The 20,621-nt window shown below is 38.7% G+C and overlaps 1 protein-coding gene across 4 annotated transcripts in view; it reads right to left on the reverse strand.

Moving 5' to 3' along the window:
- Window positions 1–8,578: 8,578 nt before the first annotated feature.
- ZNF185 (zinc finger protein 185 with LIM domain) overlaps window positions 8,579–20,621 on the reverse strand; it is a 53,353-nt gene continuing 41,310 nt past the window's right edge. For 3 of the 4 annotated variants that reach the window (XM_074277501.1, XM_074277503.1, XM_074277502.1), the window contains 6 exons: window positions 18,633–18,719; window positions 18,241–18,438; window positions 17,314–17,418; window positions 14,122–14,224; window positions 12,363–12,461; window positions 8,580–11,237 (listed from right to left, as the gene is read on the reverse strand). In XM_074277501.1, coding sequence (XP_074133602.1) covers window positions 12,363–12,461; window positions 14,122–14,224; window positions 17,314–17,418; window positions 18,241–18,438; window positions 18,633–18,719 — 592 coding nt within the window. In that variant the 3' untranslated portion in view covers window positions 8,580–11,237. Of the gene's footprint in view, window positions 11,238–12,362; window positions 12,462–14,121; window positions 14,225–17,313; window positions 17,419–18,240; window positions 18,439–18,632; window positions 18,720–20,621 lie in introns of all 4 variants that reach the window. The other variant, XM_074277504.1, reaches the window with a different exon arrangement.

Below are 20,621 nucleotides of genomic sequence, written 5' to 3' on the forward strand. Positions count from 1 at the left end.
CTGAATCACCTCATTGCTGAAAAGAGCCATGTACATCAGAATGATCATCATATAATCTTGCTGTTGCTATACACAATGATCTCCTGGTTCTGCTCATTTCATTTAGCAATAGTTCATGTAAGTCTCTCCAGGCCTCTCTGAAATGATGCTACTGGTCATTTACAGAACAATAATATTCCATAAAATTCATATATTACAATTTATTCAGCCAATCTCCAATTGAGGGGCATCCACTCAGTTTGCAGGGTTTTTTGCCACTACAAAGAGGGCTGCCACAAACATTTTTGCACATGTGGGTCCCTTTCCCTCTTTTAAAATCTCTTTGGGATATAAGCCCAGTACAAACACTGCTGGGTCAAAGGGTATGCACAGTTTAATAACTCTTTGGGCATAGTTCCAGATTGCTCTCCAGAATGGCTGGTTCAGTTCCGTCAACAATGTGTCAGTGTCTCAGTTTTCCCACATCCCCTCCAACATTCCGCATTATCTTTTCCTGTCATCCTAGCCAATCTGACAGGTGTGTAGTGGTATCTCAGAGTTGTCTTAATTTGCATTTCTCTGATTAATAATGACTTGGAGCATCTTTTCATATGGCTAGAAATAATTTCAATTTCTTCATCTGAGAATTGTCTGTTCTTATCCTTTTTGACCATTTATCAATTGGAGAATGGTTTGAATTCTTATAAATTTGAGTCAATTTTCTATATATTGTAGAAATAAGGCCTTTATCGGAACAAAGGGCTCAAATCTTAAACATTTAATTAAGTGCTAGTGATAGGCTAAGTGCTGGGTGATACACTGAAAGGTAAAAGTCTTTAGGAAGGCTAATGGGGGAGAGGGACATGCAGACAACTATGCACCATAAAATTGCCAAATACAGAATAAAAGGAAATCATCTGCAGAGGAAAGGCATCATGGGCTTGGGAAAGGCTTCCTATAAAAGGCAGATTTTTCGCTGGGATCTGGAGGAAGCAAGTAGGCAGAGATAAAAAGAAAACCTTCTAGGTATGGAGAATGACCAATGAGAATGCTCATGGAGCACCTTGTTCGAGAAACTATAAGGAGGCAGAGTCACAGAGCAGAAAGAATAACAGTTCTGTTTTCAGAGGTTTGTTCCTTCATTTGAGATGCGTCTGACTCTTTACACTGCCATTTAGGGTTTTCTTGGAAGGCATACTGGAGTGATTTGCTATTTCCTTCTGCAGTTCATTTGACAGATGAGGAAACTGAGGCAAATAGGGCAAAGTGACTTGCTCAGCATGATGCAGCTAGGAAGTGTCTAAACCTGGATTTGAATTCAGAAAGAAGAGTCTTCTTGACTTCAGGCTTAGGATTCTATCCATTGTACTAACTAGGAGAAACTGGGTTCAAATCCTATGTCTTACACTGTCTGTGTACCTTGTAACCTGTCTGGCCTTTCAATTTTCTTTATTGTAAAATTAGGAGCTTGACATAGATAGCGTCTGAAGTTCCTTTTAACTCTAGAGCCCTGATTCTAGGGAACCAAACTTCTGGAGTGGCAAAACATCTACTCTATGGAGTTACTAGGAACAAAAAGTCAGTTCTTATAAGAGACATGGGGGCCTCAGTCACACAAACCCACCTGCAGAAGAGACCAAGTGGCCTTGAAACATATAAACAGCCGGTTGCTATTGTCAAGCAAGTTAAAATAGCCCAGTCTAGTTAAGCCAACATTCAACATTACTTCCTAGGTAGTTCTGATAGAAGTCTTGAATACCATTCTCTATCTCCTTGTTCCATCACAAATGAGTGTGGAGATGATCCTGGCTTCAAATCCATCACACACTCTTGAATTTGACTATCTGTTTTGCTAGTGTGGTTGACTTTGTGACTGTCATTCCACTTAGAATATTTTAGCATCATACATGATTCTATCATTTCTAATTTATTCTCCACTTGAGCTGTGGTTTACCACCATTCATTAGGCTGTTTTTGTTTTTTTTTTTGTTTTTTTTTTCCCCATGTAGTTTACATATGTAAATGTCCGACAGTTTTCTTGAACTCTAATGCACACAGACATGTCCGCAGAGGCACACATAGACGGTGGGGTCTTTTTCAGTGGTGGCAAACATATAGATTCTGCCCTGGGACAGTAAGAGGGAGAGCCAGATGAATTCAGGTTCAAATTTGGCTGATGTGCTATGTGATCTTGCACAAGCGTGAGTTTGGACAAGCCAACGCTTACATACAAGACACTAAATACTAGTTGACTGACAACCTTTGGGTCTGCTTCCCCCTGTATAAAGTTAAGGTCTCTTCCAGTTGAAAATCTTGTGATCCATCTATTGGATGGAAGGAGCAGATAACATAGTGTAGTGGAAAGATGGATGCAGTTCTGAGAACTCCCTGAAAAGGGGCTCACAGACAAGCAAGAACCCCACCAACCCAGAAGCCATGTGAGTCAGGAAGGGATGAGATGAATTTCCCTCCCCCCAAAAAACTGCATCAGGAAGGATAGAGGATTGGGTTGTCCTTGGACTGAGGAGGGAGAAGAATCAGCAAGTCCACTAGCATTTATTGAGCATTTTCTATTTATCTGACTACTGGGAAGACTCTTGGATGCCCCTGCATCCTCCAGGCCTCCCCCTCCCCCTTTATACAGTGTTGAAGGTATGAGGAAGTACAAGAAGGGAGAAGGCAGTTCCCCCATAGAGACCTCGGGGAGAACAAAAGACCACATTAAATATTCATAGAGCTCGTCTACCTTACTACCAGGTGTTTTTCACATAGGTGAGCCTCAAAACTACCCTGTGTGACAGATATCCCCATTTTACAAATGGAGATACTGAGGTACGAAGAGGGGAAAGAAATGGCTCTGAGTTACACAGGCACAAAGTGCCTGAGACAGGATGCAAACCTGACTCTCACCTTCAGCGTTCCCGCCCCTCCACCTCCTGGCGGTCATGCCTTACTCTATTTACATCTCGTCTCCTTTATTTACCCCAAGTTCTTTCTTCCAGTTAAAGACTTGGCCTCAGGCTCCTCCTAAAGGTCCGCCCAGGCTAAGGTGAGAGGATGTTTCGGACTCCTGGAGCATTAGACCCCGGGAATGGTGGTGGAACAGGACTACGAATCCCAGAATCCTCAGGGTGCCACTGTTTCCGACCTCCGGCCGAAGTTCAATCACGATTTGGGGCACTATGGGAAGTGTAGTCCCGGTTGGTGGGCGCCGAGGTTGTTGGATCCTCAGATCGGGGAAACACATTCCCAGAGTGGGTTTTGGGAAACAAAATTTGGGAGTCTGAAGAAAGCTGAGGAGCCAAAACTCGGAATCACCGCGGCTAGGGAAGACAGAATCATTCATTTCTGTCGCGCTTCACCCCAGAGCCGGGGAAACGATGAAGCCATGATACGTGGGTTGCGTGCGCAGCCTCCGAGATGTGTTCACCCTAGGGCATGGGGTTTGTGCGCATGTGCGCTTGTGCGCGAGTCTGTGGTTCTTTAGAGGCGTAGCTTGGTGGAACGTGATGATGAAACGGGGCTACGGAGGGAACCTGGGTGGAAACGGGGTACGGTGGCTCTGAGGGAAGAATAAGGGGTGGGGCTGTGTGTAAAGTGAGTAGATCCTGGGAGTCTCGAAGTACCTGAGTTCATGTATCGCCCCTGACGCTTCTTACCTGTGTGAGTCAAAGAGCGAGTCATTTAGCCTCAGTTCCCGCTCTATACAAAGGGGTACTTGGGAGGAGGACCTACTGTGGTAATGCCTTTAGAGAGCTGTGGCCTTAGAGGGCCTGGAGGATCCCTCAGAGAAGAGGGGCGGGGCCCGGCACGCGCTGCTACTCCCTGCATTTCCCCTCGGGGGCAGTCAACAAACATTTAGAGAAAAGGAAAACTGTAAAGAGGGTGTTCCAAAAGGTGAGGAGGGAGAGGATTCCAAGCTAGGGGGACTGCCTGGTGCAAAAGCTTGTTCTCAGTGAACCATAAGCCCAACCGGAGCTGCCGTTATGATGTGGCTACCTCAAACTGTTAACTCAATTGTAGGCTTAATTTATAGGGCCTAGAAATCATAGTCCCACCCTGCAAAGTGAAGTTGGAGTTGTGTGTGCAATTTTGATCATCTCTTTTTAAGAGGGAGGAGTACAACTGCATTGGATCACATAGAATCATAGTCCAACTCTAATTTTCCTAGTACCGGTAAAATGTAGTGATTTGCCCAGGGCAAGACGGGTAAAAAGGGAGCATTCCAACTCAGGACTCCAGATTATGTGCTGGTCGTCTAACCAGCCATGTCTTAGACGCTGAAGGAACTGTGGGTATTTATCTTGAGTAGAAAACTGAGGGCAAACAACTATAGAACTTAAATAAAGCAGCTTCAATTAGAAAAAAGATTACTTGGTTGTTTTTTTTTTTTTTTTTTTTTTCCAGGGAGACTCATTTTGGCTCAGCATATCCAAGAACTTTGTAACAATTCAGCTGGGATGGGCAGCCTTGCAGTAGTGAACTCCCTGACACCATTTAATCAAGAAGCAGCTAGATAACCTTTCTCTAGAAGGAATCTTTGTAGCACTTGGTCTAAATTGGGACTAGCTGATTTCTAAGGTCTCTTCTGATTCAGACTTTTTAGGATTCGAGGTGGTTTCATTTCCTTTGCCTGTTTCGTGGGAGGATTTCTTTCCTCTTCAGGCTGATCCTGGCTGCTTGTGTACTCAGGAAGGCTTTTTTTTTTTTTTCCCCACTGTTTCTGAGACAGCTTTCTCCTGTAAAATGTCCAGTTTGGATTCAGATGGGGCTTCTTCATTTTTTGTATGTCCTGGACTCCTTTGGCAGTTTGATGAAGTCTATTCGACCCCTTCTCAGAATAATGTTTTAAATGTATAGAATTATAAATATAATTTTTATATAGAAATGTAGTCTTTTTTTTTTTTGCAACTAAGGTCATAGGCCCCAGCTTAACAAACAACCTCTGGATTGGATGATCTCAAATCACTTGGGTTTCCTCCTGGGAAGGCTCTTCAGGAAGCATTTGCCTCAATGTTAATTCTCATTGTCCCACCCCACCCCCTCCCTGCAGTACTTTTGCATGGGAAATACCTTCAGCTCACTGTTGTTAGCCATTTCAATTCTAACTCTTCATTACCTCATCTGGGATTTTCTTGACAAAGATATTGGAATGGTTTGCCATTTCCTTCTCCTACTTATTTGAAGCAACCAGTGAAGTGACTTGTCCAGCATCACACAGCTAGTGTCTGGAGCCAGATTTGAACACCCAGAGATGAGTTTTCCTGATTCCAGGCCTGGTCACTTTGTTCACCCCACCTAGCTACCTAGCTGCCCACCACAACAGCCTATCACAATCAATTAGCCTTTTGATCAAAAATAGCAACAATTAGAGACAATAAAGCTGAAACCTGAATCTTTATTAGAATTATGATGTGATTACAGTAAATATAATAAGCAGCAAGCATGTTAAATAAGGGTTCACAAGTGACAATGAAGCAGTATAGCAGGTCCTGAAAACAGATAATAGCAATGGAAAAACCAAACTTCAAAGCCCCCATCTTGACAAAGACTTGTCCACTTTCTGAACCTGTTTGAAGAGAACAGAGACCATCAAGAAGACACCAAAGCTCCCTACTCCTTGGCTCACGTAGATTACTCTTTCTGAAACTTCCCTCCAGGGTAACTGCAAACCTCTTGGTGTGTACAGACCCGGACCTCCAGCGATAACCCTTCTTCCTGAACCATCTCATTCTTTGGCAGGTTAAAAAAATCTTCCAAATGAATCTGCTTATTTCTTCACCAAGGGGGCAGGGCTGGGAGAGGAAAAAGTGTGCTACATTTGGGCCCCTATTCTGAGCTACTCTATCCAACTGTCCTCCCTTCACTCCTCACTTCCATCCCCCTTGAAGAATACCCACTCTCACCCCAAGGGAAGTCAAGCCTTTAGGTGAGTGTAGTGAATTACAAAACGCTGAGCTAAGTCTAAGTCTGTTGTGAAGGGGACTTAACATCCTCTGGTATGGTGGATAACCAGCCAAAATCATGAGGAATTCTCCCCAGGCATGTATTTTCATACATGCTTAGAAGTCTTCAGCACACAGCCCAGGTGGTAATAATAAGCCTTTATGAATTCTGGACCACACTCTTCTCCCTCTTCAGTCTTCCACTTACTAGAATCCTTCAGGTTTCTGCATCTACCAACTGTCTACTCTAGATAATGCAAAAAATTAAAAGTAAGTTTTAAAAAACTGAATAAAGGAAATCACAAAGATAATAAAAGCTGGATAATTTAAAAAAAACAAGACTAATAAAAAAGCTGAATTATTCAGAATACCAAAGCTAATAAAAAGCTGGATAATGCAAAAAAAATCAAAAGTAATTTTTAAAAAATTGGATAAAGGAAAAACCAAAGCTAATAAAAAACTGGATAATATAAAATAGCAAAGCTAATAAAAAAGCTGGACAATACAGAAAATCAAAGCTAATAAAAATTTGGATAGTTCAAAATACCAAAGTTAATAAAAAGTTGGATATTACAAAAAATCAAAGCTAATAAAATGCTGGATAATGCAAAAAATCAAAAGTAATTTTTAAAAAATTAGATAAAGGAAAAACCAAAACTAACAAAAAACTGGATGATTCAAAATATCCAAGCAAAACACCCAAAGCTAATAAAAAGTTAAATAATGCAAAAAGCCAAAAAATATTGAAAAATTAAAGAAAAATCCCAAAGCTAATAAAAAATTGGATAATACAAAATAATCCAAGGTAATAAACATATCATTATCATACTCATCTATTTAAACTGATATGGAAAAACAGGCCCCAAAGGCCAAGTTACTCTTCATAGCTCTAAATCTGCTATTATTAGTTCAATACAGAAATTATTTACAAATAATCAAAGTTTATAAAAAGCTAGATATATAATGCAAAAACCAAAACTAATGAAAAATTAAAGAAAAATCCCAAAGCTAATAAAATATTGGATAATACAAAGTAATCAAAAGTAATAAACATCACTACCATACTCACTGTTTTAAAGTGATATGGAAAAACAGGACCTAAAGGCCAAGTTAGTCTTCACAGCTCTATATCTGCTATTAGTTCAATCCCAAAATGACTTGCAAACAATCAAAGTTTATAAAAACCTAGATATATAATACAAAAAAACAAAACTAATTAAAAATTAGATAAAGAAAAATCCCAACGCTAATAAAAAGCTGGATAATACAAAATAATCAAAAGTTATAAACATAATCACTACCATACATCGATTTAAATTGATATGAAAAAACAGGACCTAAAGGCCTCTTCACAGTTCTATGTGTTCTGCTCATTAGTTCAGTCCAAAAAGGATTTGCAATCAATCAAAGCTAATAAAAAGCTAGATAATGCAAAAAACCAAAACTAATGAAAAGTTAAAGAAAAATCCCAAAGCTAATAAAATATTGGATAATACAAAATAATCATAGGTAATAAACATATTGCTACCATACTCACTGTTTTAAACTGATATGGAAAAACAGGCCCTAAAGGCCAAGTTAGTCTTCACAGCTCTAAATCTGTTCAATCCAAAAATGTTTTGCAAATAATCTAAGTTTATAAAAAGCTAGATATATAATGTAAAAAAGCAAAATTAATGAAAAATTAAAGAAAAATCCTTAAGCTAATAAAATATTAGATAATACACAATAATCAATACTCAAAGGTAATAAACATATCACTACAATCCTCATTGATTTAAACTTATATGAAAAAACAGGCCCTAAAGGCCAAGTTAATCTTCACAGTTCTATGTGTTCTGCATATTAGTTCAGTCCAAAAAGGACTTGCAATCAATGAAAGCTAATAAAAAGTTAGATAATGTAAAAAAGCAAAACTAATGAAAAATTAAAGAAAAATCCCAAAGCTAATAAAATATTAGATAATACACAATAATCAATAATCAAAGGTAATAAACATATTGCTACCATACTCATCTATTTAAACTGATATGAAAAAACAGGCCCTAAAGGCCAAGTTAGTCTTCACTACTCTAAATCTGATATTAGTTCAATCCAAAAATGACTTACAAATAATCAAAGTTTATAAAAAGTTATATATATAATGCAAAAAAACAAAACTAATGTAAAATTAGATAAAGAAAAATCCCAAAGCTAATAAAATATTAGATAATACAAAATAATCAAAGGTAATAAACATATTGCTACCATACTCATCTATTTAAACTGATATGAAAAAACAGGCCCTAAAGGCCAAGTTAGTCTTTACTACTCTAAATCTGATATTAGTTCAATCCAAAAATGACTTACAAATAATCAAAGTTTATAAAAAGTTATATATATAATGCAAAAACCCAAAACTAATGTAAAATTAGATAAAGAAAAATCCCAAAGTTAATAAAATATTAGATAATACAAAATAATCAAAGGTAATAAACATATTGCTACCATACTCATCTATTTAAACTGATATGAAAAAACAGGCCCTAAAGGCCAAGTTAGTCTTCACTACTCTAAATCTGATATTAGTTCAATCCAAAAATGGCTTACAAATAATCAAAGTTTATAAAAAGTTATTTATATATATATATATATATATATATATATATATATATATATATATAATGCAAAAAACCCAAAACTAATGTAAAATTAGATAAAGAAAAATCCTAAAACTAATAAAATATTAGATAATACAAAATAATCAAAGGTAATAAACATATTGCTACCATACTCATCTATTTAAACTGATATGAAAAAACAGGCCCTAAAGGCCAAGTTAGTCTTTACTACTCTAAATCTGATATTAGTTCAATCCAAAAATGACTTACAAATAATCAAAGTTTATAAAAAGTTATATATATAATGCAAAAACCCAAAACTAATGTAAAATTAGATAAAGAAAAATCCCAAAGTTAATAAAATATTAGATAATACAAAATAATCAAAGGTAATAAACATATTGCTACCATACTCATCTATTTAAACTGATATGAAAAAACAGGCCCTAAAAGGCCAAGTTAGTCTTCACTACTCTAAATCTGATATTAGTTCAATCCAAAAATGACTTACAAATAATCAGAGTTTATAAAAAGTTATATATATAATGCAAAAACCCAAAACTAATGTAAAATTAGATAAAGAAAAATCCCAAAGCTAATAAAATATTAGATAATACAAAATAATCAAAGGTAATAAACATATTGCTACCATACTCATCTATTTAAACTGATATGAAAAAACAGGCCCTAAAAGGCCAAGTTAGTCTTCACTACTCTAAATCTGATATTAGTTCAATCCAAAAATGGCTTACAAATAATCAGAGTTTATAAAAAGTTATATATATATAATGCAAAAAACCCAAAACTAATGTGAAATTAGATAAAGAAAAATCCTAAAACTAATAAAATCTTAGATAATACAAAATAATCAAAGGTAATAAACATATTGCTACCATACTCATCTATTTAAACTGATATGAAAAAATAGGCCCTAAAGTCCAAGTTAGTCTTTACTACTCTAAATCTGATATTAGTTCAATCCAAAAATGACTTACAAATAATCAAAGTTTATAAAAAGTTATATATATAATGCAAAAACCCAAAACTAATGTAAAATTAGATAAAGAAAAATCCTAAAACTAATAAAATATTAGATAATACAAAATAATCAAAGGTAATAAACATATTGCTACCATACTCATCTATTTAAACTGATATGAAAAAACAGGCCCTAAAAGGCCAAGTTAGTCTTCACTACTCTAAATTTGATATTAGTTCAATCCAAAAATGACTTACAAATAATCAGAGTTTATAAAAAGTTATATATATAATGCAAAAAACCAAAACTAATATAAAATTAGATAAAGAAAAATCCCAAAGCTAATAAAATATTAGATAATACAAAATAATCAAAGGTAATAAACATATTGCTACCATACTCATCTATTTAAACTGATATGAAAAAACAGGCCCTAAAGGCCAAGTTAGTCTTCACTACTCTAAATCTGATATTAGTTCAATCCAAAAATGACTTACAGATAATCAAAGTTTATAAAAAGCTAGATATATAATGCAAAAACCAAAACTAATGAAAAATTAAAGAAAAATCCCAAAGCTAATAAAAAAATTGGATAATCCAAAATAATCAAAGCTAATAAACATATCACTACTATACTCATAGATTTAAACTGATATGCAAAAACAAGACCTAATGGCCAAGTTAATCTTCACAAGTCTACATCTGCTATTCTTAGTTCAATCCAAAAAGGACTAGCAATCAAAGCTAATAAAAAGCTAGATAATGCAAAAAACCAAAACTAATCCAAAAATTAAAGAAATATCACATCCCAAAGCTATTAAAAAGTTCAAGAATCCAAAATAATCAAAGCTAATAAATGTATCACTACCATACTCATCGATTGAAACTGATATGGAAAACAGGACTTAAAGACCAAGTTAATCTTTACAGTTCTACATCTGCTATTCTTAGTTCAATCCAAAAAGGACTTGCAATCAAAGCTAATAAAAACCTAGATAATGCAAAAAACCAAAAATAATCCAAAAATTAAAGAAAAATTCCATCCCAAAGCTAATAAAAAATTGGATAATACAAAATAATCAAAGGTAATAAACTTATCACTACCATACTCATCGATTGAAACTGTTATGGAAAACAGCACCTACAGGCTAAATTAATCTTCACAGCTCTACACTTAATCCAAAAATTAAAGAAAAATCCCATCCCAAAGCTAATAAAAAGCTAGGTAATACAAAATAATCAAAGTTAATAAAAATCTGGATAATGCAAAAAATCAAAAGTATTTTTTTTAAATTAGAAAAAGAAGAAACCCAAAGCTAATTTACAAAACTGTATAATATTTTAAAAAATCAAAACTAATAAAAATCTGGGTAATTCAAAAAACCAAGGCTAATAAAAAAACTGGATAATCCAAAATACCAAAAGCTAATAAAAAGCCAGGTATTTCAAAAAATCAGAGCTAATAAAAAGCTGGAGAATACAAAAATCAAAAATAATTTTTAAAACTGGATAATATAAAAATCAAAGCTAATTAAAATGCTGGATAAAATAAAAAGCAAATCTAATAAAAGGCTGGTAAAACTAATTATCTTTGTGGGGCACATTTTCAACTGAGTTAGATGGGATGAGATAAAGGAAACAATTGGGAATTAGTAATAAGGGGAAACAGTAAAATTGGAGATTTAGGAAGATGGGTCCCCATCTTCATGATGACTCTTAGCAGGCTGATCGAAACTGCAAGAAAAAAGACGAAAACATGAGATTTGAAATGTGGGCCTAAGAGGAAGCTATTTCTTCCTCTAGTCAACACCAAAGTTCCATAGCTGAAATGGAATGAATATTGTATATTGGGAGGGCAGGCTGGGGGGAAGTGGAGGTGGAGTCCAGAAAAGCACCAGACCAGTATTTTATTTAAAACTGCATTACACAAACTGGACCAAAGCTTGAAAGCCCACAGAGAAATTCAAATTGCCTCATAGAGGAATCCATGGCATTTCTTAGGACAGTCACCCCATGACTGTACTAAGAATGCTTTGAATGAAATTGCCTTTGCCTGTCTCATTACTTGTGGAAATAGTTGGGGGCTTTCCCTCACTTAAATGCTGTTCTCTTAGTTTATTTTAATGAGCAACTGTTAACAATCCTTGTTGGGTAATCAGTACTTTTCAGTATAGACATCTATATACAGTATAGATATTGAAAAGTGGGGGTGGTTAAAGCTGATGGTGTGTGTGTGTGTGTGTGTGTGTGTGTGTGTGTGTGTGTGCGCGCAGGCACATGAGCATATGTTTTAGCTCTGCTATTCTATGATCTGTCCTCAAAAAAGGGGAACTGGACCTCAGTTCAAGCTAATCAAGTCATCTATTACTTTTTTTTTCCTGAGGCAATTGGGATTAAGTGACTTGCCCAGGGTCACACAGCTAGGAAGTGTTAGGTGTCTGAGACCAGATTTGAACTCAGGTCCTCCTGACTTCAGGGCTGGTGCTCTATCCACTATGCCACCTAGCTGCCCATAATCACTTATTTTTAATGAAGTATGTGCCACAGGGCAAGTTGATCCAAGGGCTTCCCAGATTAACACTTAAAGTAAGATTCACTTCAAATGAATAACATGTGTACAGCCTGAGGGATAGGTATACCATAAACTACTAAGAAAGGCTGAGTGGATTTTCTATGGAGGATTTATGGGGAAACATGACCCTGAACCCCGTGGAATGAAAAAATCCAATCAACATAGGCAAAGGGAGCATCTGCACTGATAATGCATTATTCCAGCATCCAAAGTGTTCCCCAAATGATCTCCCAGGAACCTCATGTCCTCATGTTCTGAACCCAAAGAATGGGGAGGGGTAGACGCACCTAGAAGAGTCTTGCATAGCACTGGTCACAGTGAATGATTCCCTTGTGGATGTACACATGATCCAGCATATTGCCCATTTTCTTCTTACAAATCCCACACTGCAAATGAGATGAAGAATGACTATAAGGTTAGTGGATATCCAGCCTTATTTTCAATATGAAAATGGTAACTAACCAAATTTTATACCAATATGTTCCATAGTCATATTATTTTTTTTGGAGGGAGTAGAGTTGAAATATTTTTAACGATAAAAAGATGCATCCACTACTTATGTCCTATATTCCTGCTGATCCTGGGTTCTTGTAAGAAGTGCCAGATGTAAGTTTTGGAAAATCCTGCCCACCCTGAGCCTGTTATCCAAGAATGAACATATTTAAGTGAAAAGGAGCAAGATTCTCAGGTAGTGGGCCCTCTGAAGCCTCAGCTACTTATAGAGACCAGCTACCAGGGCTTAAGAATAGTATCCACTGATGGAAATCATCTACCTTTTGAAATACTGACTATGAAGGGAAGGAAAGGAAAGAAAGGAAAGCAGAGGTTTTGGGGCTCAGGGATAGAATCCCATAACATATTGCCCTAGTTAGGTCCTCAGATGGAAGTTCTGCCCCCGCCTCCGTGTTATTGGAGAAATGGGGTGGGAACATTATGTAGTAGCCCAAGGATTTGGAGTGATTAGCTCCTTGCAGTTGAGCTTCCCCTCACCATTTGATTGAAACATCTCTCACACATTACCATGGACATCTGACCTCCTGATTGTTAACCCCAAGGTCTTTTGGTCATGTTTGTTCCTCCTTATCTACTCTGTGGCTTTTGACCAGTTGTATCCTTTTGTGTCTTTCTTGGGCTGCAGAAATCACACTCATTATACTCTTTTGGATCCTCCCCCTTTCTACTTCCTCTGTCTCCGTCTCTTCTGCTGAACATTATCTTCCTGCCGTTGGACTGTGGGAGGTTTTGGCCTTGGGCTTTGGGGCCTTGCTTTCTTTCTGTCTGCCTCTGAAGAGGGAGACTCTTCCCCACAACCTGGTAGTTAAAATCTATACCATAACTTCACTTACCACTTATTTGCACAAGAATCCCAAACCTGAACTCTTACCTTGACATCTCTTGTCAGCTTTAGGCCCATATTGTAGTCAAACCTACCCCATTGCTTTGGCCAGTCATAGTGATACTTTACCTTGTCTCCTCCTCATCCATTGATTCTCAAAGCTCTTTTGCCACATTCAGTCTTCCCAATACCACCACCCTTCTTGAGACCTTCTTTTGAAACCTTCCATATTAATTATTTGATCTGCATTTCCAGTCTCCTTATTCTTTAGTCTAGTCTAACTATACATGAACCCTTCTATCACTGCACTATCACTATCCCCAGCTCATGCTTTTTACTCCTGCAATCTCCACAAACACCCAAGAGGCAGGATTTGATTCATGATTGCTGACTTTCTGAAGTGCTGTACCTCTTGTGCTCATGGCCAATATGACTTGCCCCTATCTGGGCTTCAGTTTCCTTCTCTGTAAAATAAAGATATTGAAATGATTTTGATGGTTCTTTTCAGCTATGACTTTAATGGCTGTAGGTCTTGAAAGTTCTAAAACAAATAGTCTGTGGATCTACTTGGGTATATCTAGTTAGACTAAAGGCCTCAGCTTTGGATAATCTTTGGAATTTGAAGAATCACCATGCTTTCTCAATGAGAGGGATGAATAGGAGAAGAAGAAAATGTTTTGTTTTTTTTAAATAGTAAAAATAATCCTTACCTTGAAGCACCACTCATGGCAGCAGATGCCCAAATGCTCCAGAGTAATTTTGGGCCCAGATCTGATCTCTTTGCCACAGTAGGTGCAGGTAGCACCACTTATCCTAGGGGCAAGGAGGAAATCTTGGTGAATGGCCAAGAGGTAGGGACAGACAATGCTGGGTTAGATTATTGGCTGCAGATGGTTCAGAATCCTGGGTGCAGTCACAGGCTCAGTGCCAGGATCACAGACAATCTACCTACTCTCCCTTCCCCCATTTCAAGATGGCCTGAGGGCAGGAATAGGGTGGGGAAGATGGACACTTGGTCATTAGCCAAAGAGTAATGGAGAAGTATTAACAGAGCCTCAACTAAGGCCCAAGACAGACCCAAGGGCCCTGGGGTTAGACAGTTTACTAGACTAGTCAGAAGAAAGGAGAATTCTGGGAGCCAAGGCCCAGGCCTGAGAATCACCATCTTCATAAAAAGAAATCTTATCTTGGTAGACTAAAAAGCTAAAGCATAACACTGCCTGCCCTCCCAGCGATGGGGATTCTGAGAGATACTATACCAATTTTAATCAAGTATTTATCAACCTCCATGGGGATTCTGAGAGATATGTATACCAATTCTAATCAAGTATTTATCAACCTCCATGGGGATTCTGAGGGATACATATATACAGATTCTAATCAAACATTTGTCAACTTCCATGGGGATTCTAAGAGATACATATACCAATTCAAATCAAGCATTTATCAGCCTCCTGCTGGGCACAGATAGTCCCTGCTCTCAAGGGGTTTTATAATCTAAAAGAGGGGATGAAATAAAGGTACCTGTCATAGCTACAAGACACATTGGAAAGGAATGAAAATGTATGAGGGCTGTAAGCTAGGATAATGAACTGAAGGAAGGAAGGATTTTGAACTGGGCAAGATCTTAGGAAAGCTTTTTAGAGGAGCTGATACCTCAGACAGGTCTCGATTCAGTAGTTGAATAGGTGGAAATGGAACAGAAAAAGGGAAAGGTCCATTCTAGATGAAAGGGACATGTAGTTAGATTGTGGAATCCCTTGAGTGACAACAGAAGCCCTGGTGTTTTATCCTTCAAGGCAATAGGGATTCGGTGAAGATGTGTGAGTATAGGAGCGGTACATCTAACTTGTGCAGTAGTGAGGTGGCCAAATTGGAGAGGAACCCACTCTGAAAAGCAGAGGGCCAAGCTGAGACATGTAAAAAGGTGCACATTTGGTAATGGACTGACTGAAGGGTGTTTGAAAGGCAGAAAGTAGATGACTGGTTAATGCCTCCTCAGGACACCAGAAATCTCAGACAAGGATGTCTGGAAACTGAAACCCATGAGATTAAAAGGGACTTCTCTTATTTACTGAAGTGTGAGGGGAGCCTAGCAGATGACAACTCTTAAGCATTTATGTATATTCCTGCATGAAGAACATCCCTTTACTACAGAAAGAGGCAAAGAACAGAAATGTGGGCCAGAGGACTTAGAGCAAGGAGGAATAGAGAGAAAAGGCACACTCTCCCTTGTGCCAACTGTTCTTGGAAAAGCTTGCACATTTCTTTCTGGGGATTTAGCAAATGGCACAGATCTTCTCTCTGGAATCCTTTGCTATGATGTCAAGGGTATAACATGCAGCAAAACACCATATAATCAAGCAAGGGACAAATGCTCTTGTCAGTTTGGCCCCGACATTCCATCCCCAGTGAGGTGAGAAGAGAAATGAAGAAGTCAGGTTCTGGCACAGGTCCATGAAGAGTGGGCCAGATTGGGAAGTCTGGAAAACATCTGACCCACCTCTGGATCAAAGAGGCCCAACAGACAGATAGGAATCTTGAGTACTGGGGCAAAGCCAGCGATTAAGATTCTTTCTAACTCACTACTGTTGCAATTGAGCACTTACTACCATCATTTCATCACCTTTGTGTTTTGAGAACTCATATTTATTTGCTCTTTTTAAATCTGATTATAGTTTACAACCTTTGATGTAAATTCTCTTTCTTGGTCTATTAGTTTTGTGAGTATTTAGATTGGCTAAAAAGTACAGTTATGTAAAACTGTAAATTTCTTATCATTGAGCTATACAGATAGAGAGAAACAGACACACATGTGCACGCACACACATACACACACGCACACCCCCCCCACACACACACAGAAATAGAGAGAGAGACAGGCAGAGAGAGATAGAGACAGAGACTTTGTATAGATTTAGGAATATTGGAACAATTTATTCATTCAGTCTTGTTAGTTTTAGAAGTGGACAATGTTTTGTCAAATAATTCTGATTTTATAGCTCTTATTACTATAATATTACCCTTTGCATAGTGTCCATGTGAATATGTCTACATATTTTTAACTAGTCAGTAGAGTGAAGAAAAGTTAGATTGACATAGAGATAGCATCTTTTGTACAAAACTATTGTTTGGTTGAAATTGTTGCAATGTTGCCTATGACTACCCTATAAAAATCAATATTGGCTACCTCAGCATCAAGCTTTTCTTGGATAAAGTTCCAAGGTGGCATGGGCATTTATTTTGGAAGGCAGTTAGTTGGATGAATGTGTCTCAGTAATATAGAAGGGATCTTCCAAGATGAATTTGGTAACATGTTTGGAATTAACTGTACAAATTTCTTTAAGCTTTTGAAGCCCTTTAGCTTGCTCTATATAAGCGTTGCATCTGTTTATATGATCTGTGAATGGTGTTCTCTAAGTTTATTTGTACATATTTGCTATGTTTTCTCTGCAATTGAATTAAAATAATACTAAAAAAGAGAGAAAATATATAAAAAAGATCCTTTCTAGGGGAAGTTAAATGATAAAAGACCAAATGGATACCACAATTTTGCTTTAGAGTAGACTGAAATTGTTCAATCAAGCTGTTAGGTTATGGCTTTTCTTGTATAACTTTTTTTTAAACCTGGAATAGACACTGAAGAACTGTCATGGACAAGAAGTAAATTCTCTGAGGCCCACGAGCCTTGCAACTGAACCAGAGCTTGGATGGACCTTCAGATGGATAAAACTACCAAAGGGTGTTTACACTCACTGGTCTTCGCAAGGCAGTGAACTAGCCTATAGAAGAAGCTAAAGTATTTGGTTCTAAGAAATCAGCAGGGGAGCCCAAATGGCTAACTTTTCTCCTTCCTTATGCCAGGAGAACAGAGACACTGAGCAGCCCCTCTCCTTTCTTACTTGGCAGAGCTAGCAGGTGGTTCATTGTCTGAGGCTGAAGCACTGTCTCGAGAGCTGGCAGGCATACCACCCATGGATGTTCTGTCTCCTGAAGCAGAGGCATATCTGAGAAAGAAGGAGAGGCATTTGTGAGCACAGAGGCCAGGACTTCCTCAGCACAAGACTCCACAGCAGTAAAAGAGTGAAAGCCTCTACTTGATGATTCTCTGCTGGTTTAAAGATGATAGTGGCCACCAAGTTACAGTAATACCATATCATTTGTGGGTAATGTCCTCTAGGCTTTACTTGAGGGATTTAAACATCCTTTTTGAGAGTCTCAATACAAGCTTAGGAAAATACTGCACGGGAACGGTTGAGAAAATGGCCTAACCTCTAAAAACTAAAACAAATGGGAGCATATCTACTCTTCTGGAAGAAGCTATGGCTTCTGTCCAGGGTGAGGGGCCCTCCATTGCCTCAGGGAATCAGCAAAAAGAGCCAGAAAAGAGAATGAGCCACCTGAGCTTCCAAGGTGGCAGAAGGCACCTGAGTTGCCTCTCATAGCAAGGGGGAGATGCCTTGAAAATATGCCCACTGTACAGCTCTCAGAAACAACAGCACTTCTGCAAGGAGGCATAGCCCGTGACCATTCCCTAGCTCTAGTCCTGTGATCTTCTGAGCTTCCAAAATGACCTGCCTCGCTCATTGCCCTCAGCACTTCTGCCTGGGCTCTGCATCCTGTGGCTACCCAAGACTCGCTATAATGAAACTTCTTCCTCCTCTGCCTCCCTGGGCCATGTGAAAAGAAAAATATGATAGATAGCAACTACTGCTACAAATACGAGGTGGGGGAAGAACCAAGTCCTGGCAAAAGATTTTTGGTTAAAAGCAATCGAAACCTACATTTCAGCTATCTTTTGGATTCACCAATCTTGCCTCACCCCTTACCTTCTGGAGCTGTACTCTTGGCCACTGCCCTTCACGGGCACCTGGTGAGCAGAATCTGGAGTGATGACTCGATAGCTACTGTAGTGAATATTTGCATCCGGGCGGGTGTCTCCCTTGGCTCCAGCATGTGCAGTTTTGTCCCATCTGGCCTCCCTGACTATGGTAGTAACACTTCTCTCCTCATAACCAGAAAGAGAGCTAGGAAAGAAGGAAACCATCCATGGAGCCCACGCCCCACACTACACTAACATGAATTTAAGATTTAATTTATAAATGAAAACCACTGTCTTCATAATTTCAAGGTGCATGGAATTTCAAGGAATCCCCTCTTTTACCACTGTTTATTTTGCTGATCAAGTGAATAAATAGAACCCCCAAAGTTCCCGGCTAACCTCCTGTGGTCAGATGTCAATAGTTCATCCACGCTGGGCAGGGTTCCAAATCTTTGGTCAGTGGAGCCGATCGCGGATGACGGAAATCTACAAAATCAGAACAGGATGTGAGATCCAAAGGGACCTTCGAAGTCATCTAAGCCGGCCCTTTCATTATTCCAATGGGAAAACTGAGTCCCAGAAAAGGGAAGGGACTTGGGGCAGAAATCACACAGTTGTGGACTAAAGAGCTCATGTAGACCATTTACTGTTGTTCAGTTGTTTGTCATGTCCGACTTTACATGACACCCTTTGGGGCTTTCTTGGCATTGGAATGGTTTGCCATTTCCTTCTCTAGCTCATTTTGACTTGCAACAGAGTCACACAGCTAGATGTGAACTCAGGAAGAGAAGTCTTTCTTACTCTAGGCCAGTAACTCCATGAATGGCAGCACCCCCTGGTTGTATCGAAGCTAACTTCCATCCTAAAAATAATCCCTCTGCTAGTATCTGCAATTGGTGGTCATCCAGTAGTTGGATGGGGGCATCAGCAATACCTTGGCCGGAACTCATCTTTCTCTCTGGGATCCAAGGCAGAATGGGGGTTAGCTTAAATGGTCTTGAAGTTCTTAGTAAATAGGTGTCTCATTGGGTATATAGCAAAATGGCTAAATAGCATTATGAGAGAGGGCCTCCCTCGAAGCCCCAGTGTCCTTATCTATAACATGGAGGAATTAGACTAGACAATGTCTAAAGTATAATATACTCTATGGACTGATCATGTAGATTGGCAGAGTAGAAAGAGCACTAGACTTGAAGTTGGAAAACCTGGTTCAAATTCGCTCTGTTACAGGCTCTGTGACCCCAGGCAAGTCAGTTCTCCTCTCTGGGTCTCAATTTCCTCATTTGTAAAATCAGAGAGTTGGAATGGATGGCATCTAATACCTCTTCTGGCTGTCAGGTTAAAAAGAACAGTATCTTTCTGGGGAAAGATCCATGCAGGATAATCCTGGGCCACTGATATTACCCTGAAGGCTCTGGACAGATTTCTTTTCCTTTCTGGGCCTCAGTCTCCCCATCTCTAAAATGAGGAGTGAGAGTGGGATGAGGTGATAATAAATGTCTTTTCATTCATTCTTTCATCTCTCAAGTCGCTTTTCACTTATTCAGAGGTTCCTCACCCTAGAGTCCATGAACTTTTTTTTTTTTTAATAACTTGACAACTGTATTTGAATATAGTTTGTCATCCTAGGTTTCATCAGACTGCCAGACAGGGCATAGGAAAAATTAAGAAGCCTTATTTCTAAATACATGATTTCTGCTCAACTTCAATTCTTTTATGACAAAGGAGTGCCATCTAGTGTCTGGAAGAACACTTCACACCAGCCTTCTAATTGGCTAATGCTATATGGCAAAAATCATAATAAAACCAAACAAAAACCCTTTCATTTCCCACCCCTTTTGTGATTGCTGCTGGAGGAGTTGTCCAAATTGGTGGTCCATGGTGGGATGGGGGGTGGGGTTCCCTAGATATGCTGGAGCCCTGCCTTTAACCCTCCATCTTTTTTCTCTCTTCTCCCTCTCCTTTTCCCTCTCTCTCCCTCTCCTTCCCTCCCTTCTTCCCTTTCTTGCCCTTCCACAGTCAGCAGAACTGAGTTCATTAGTGCAAAAAAGGACCTCTCATCCCTAATGATGGATTCCTTTCTCAAGGGCAGCTTAGGATATAGGAAGCAGTGAGAAAGGAATATAAGATATAGGGTTGGGAGATAGAAGTCTAGGCCCAGCTCTGACATTTAGATCTGGGTAACTGAACAAGTCTCTTCCCTTCTCTGGGCCTCAGTTTCCCCATCTGTAAAATGAGGGAATTGCATTTCCAGCTCATAATGATGAGTCTCTAGATTACAGACTATTTGACTTCTTTCTTGGTCCCAGGCCAAACGTGGAGGGGACCTTGAGACTGGAATGTCCTCCCTTCTCCCCTTGGCCTCCTTCCTAGACAAAGCCTTTCCTC

This window comes from Sminthopsis crassicaudata, chromosome X, assembly GCF_048593235.1.
Source record: "Sminthopsis crassicaudata isolate SCR6 chromosome X, ASM4859323v1, whole genome shotgun sequence".
Lineage (NCBI taxonomy): Eukaryota > Metazoa > Chordata > Mammalia > Dasyuromorphia > Dasyuridae > Sminthopsis > Sminthopsis crassicaudata.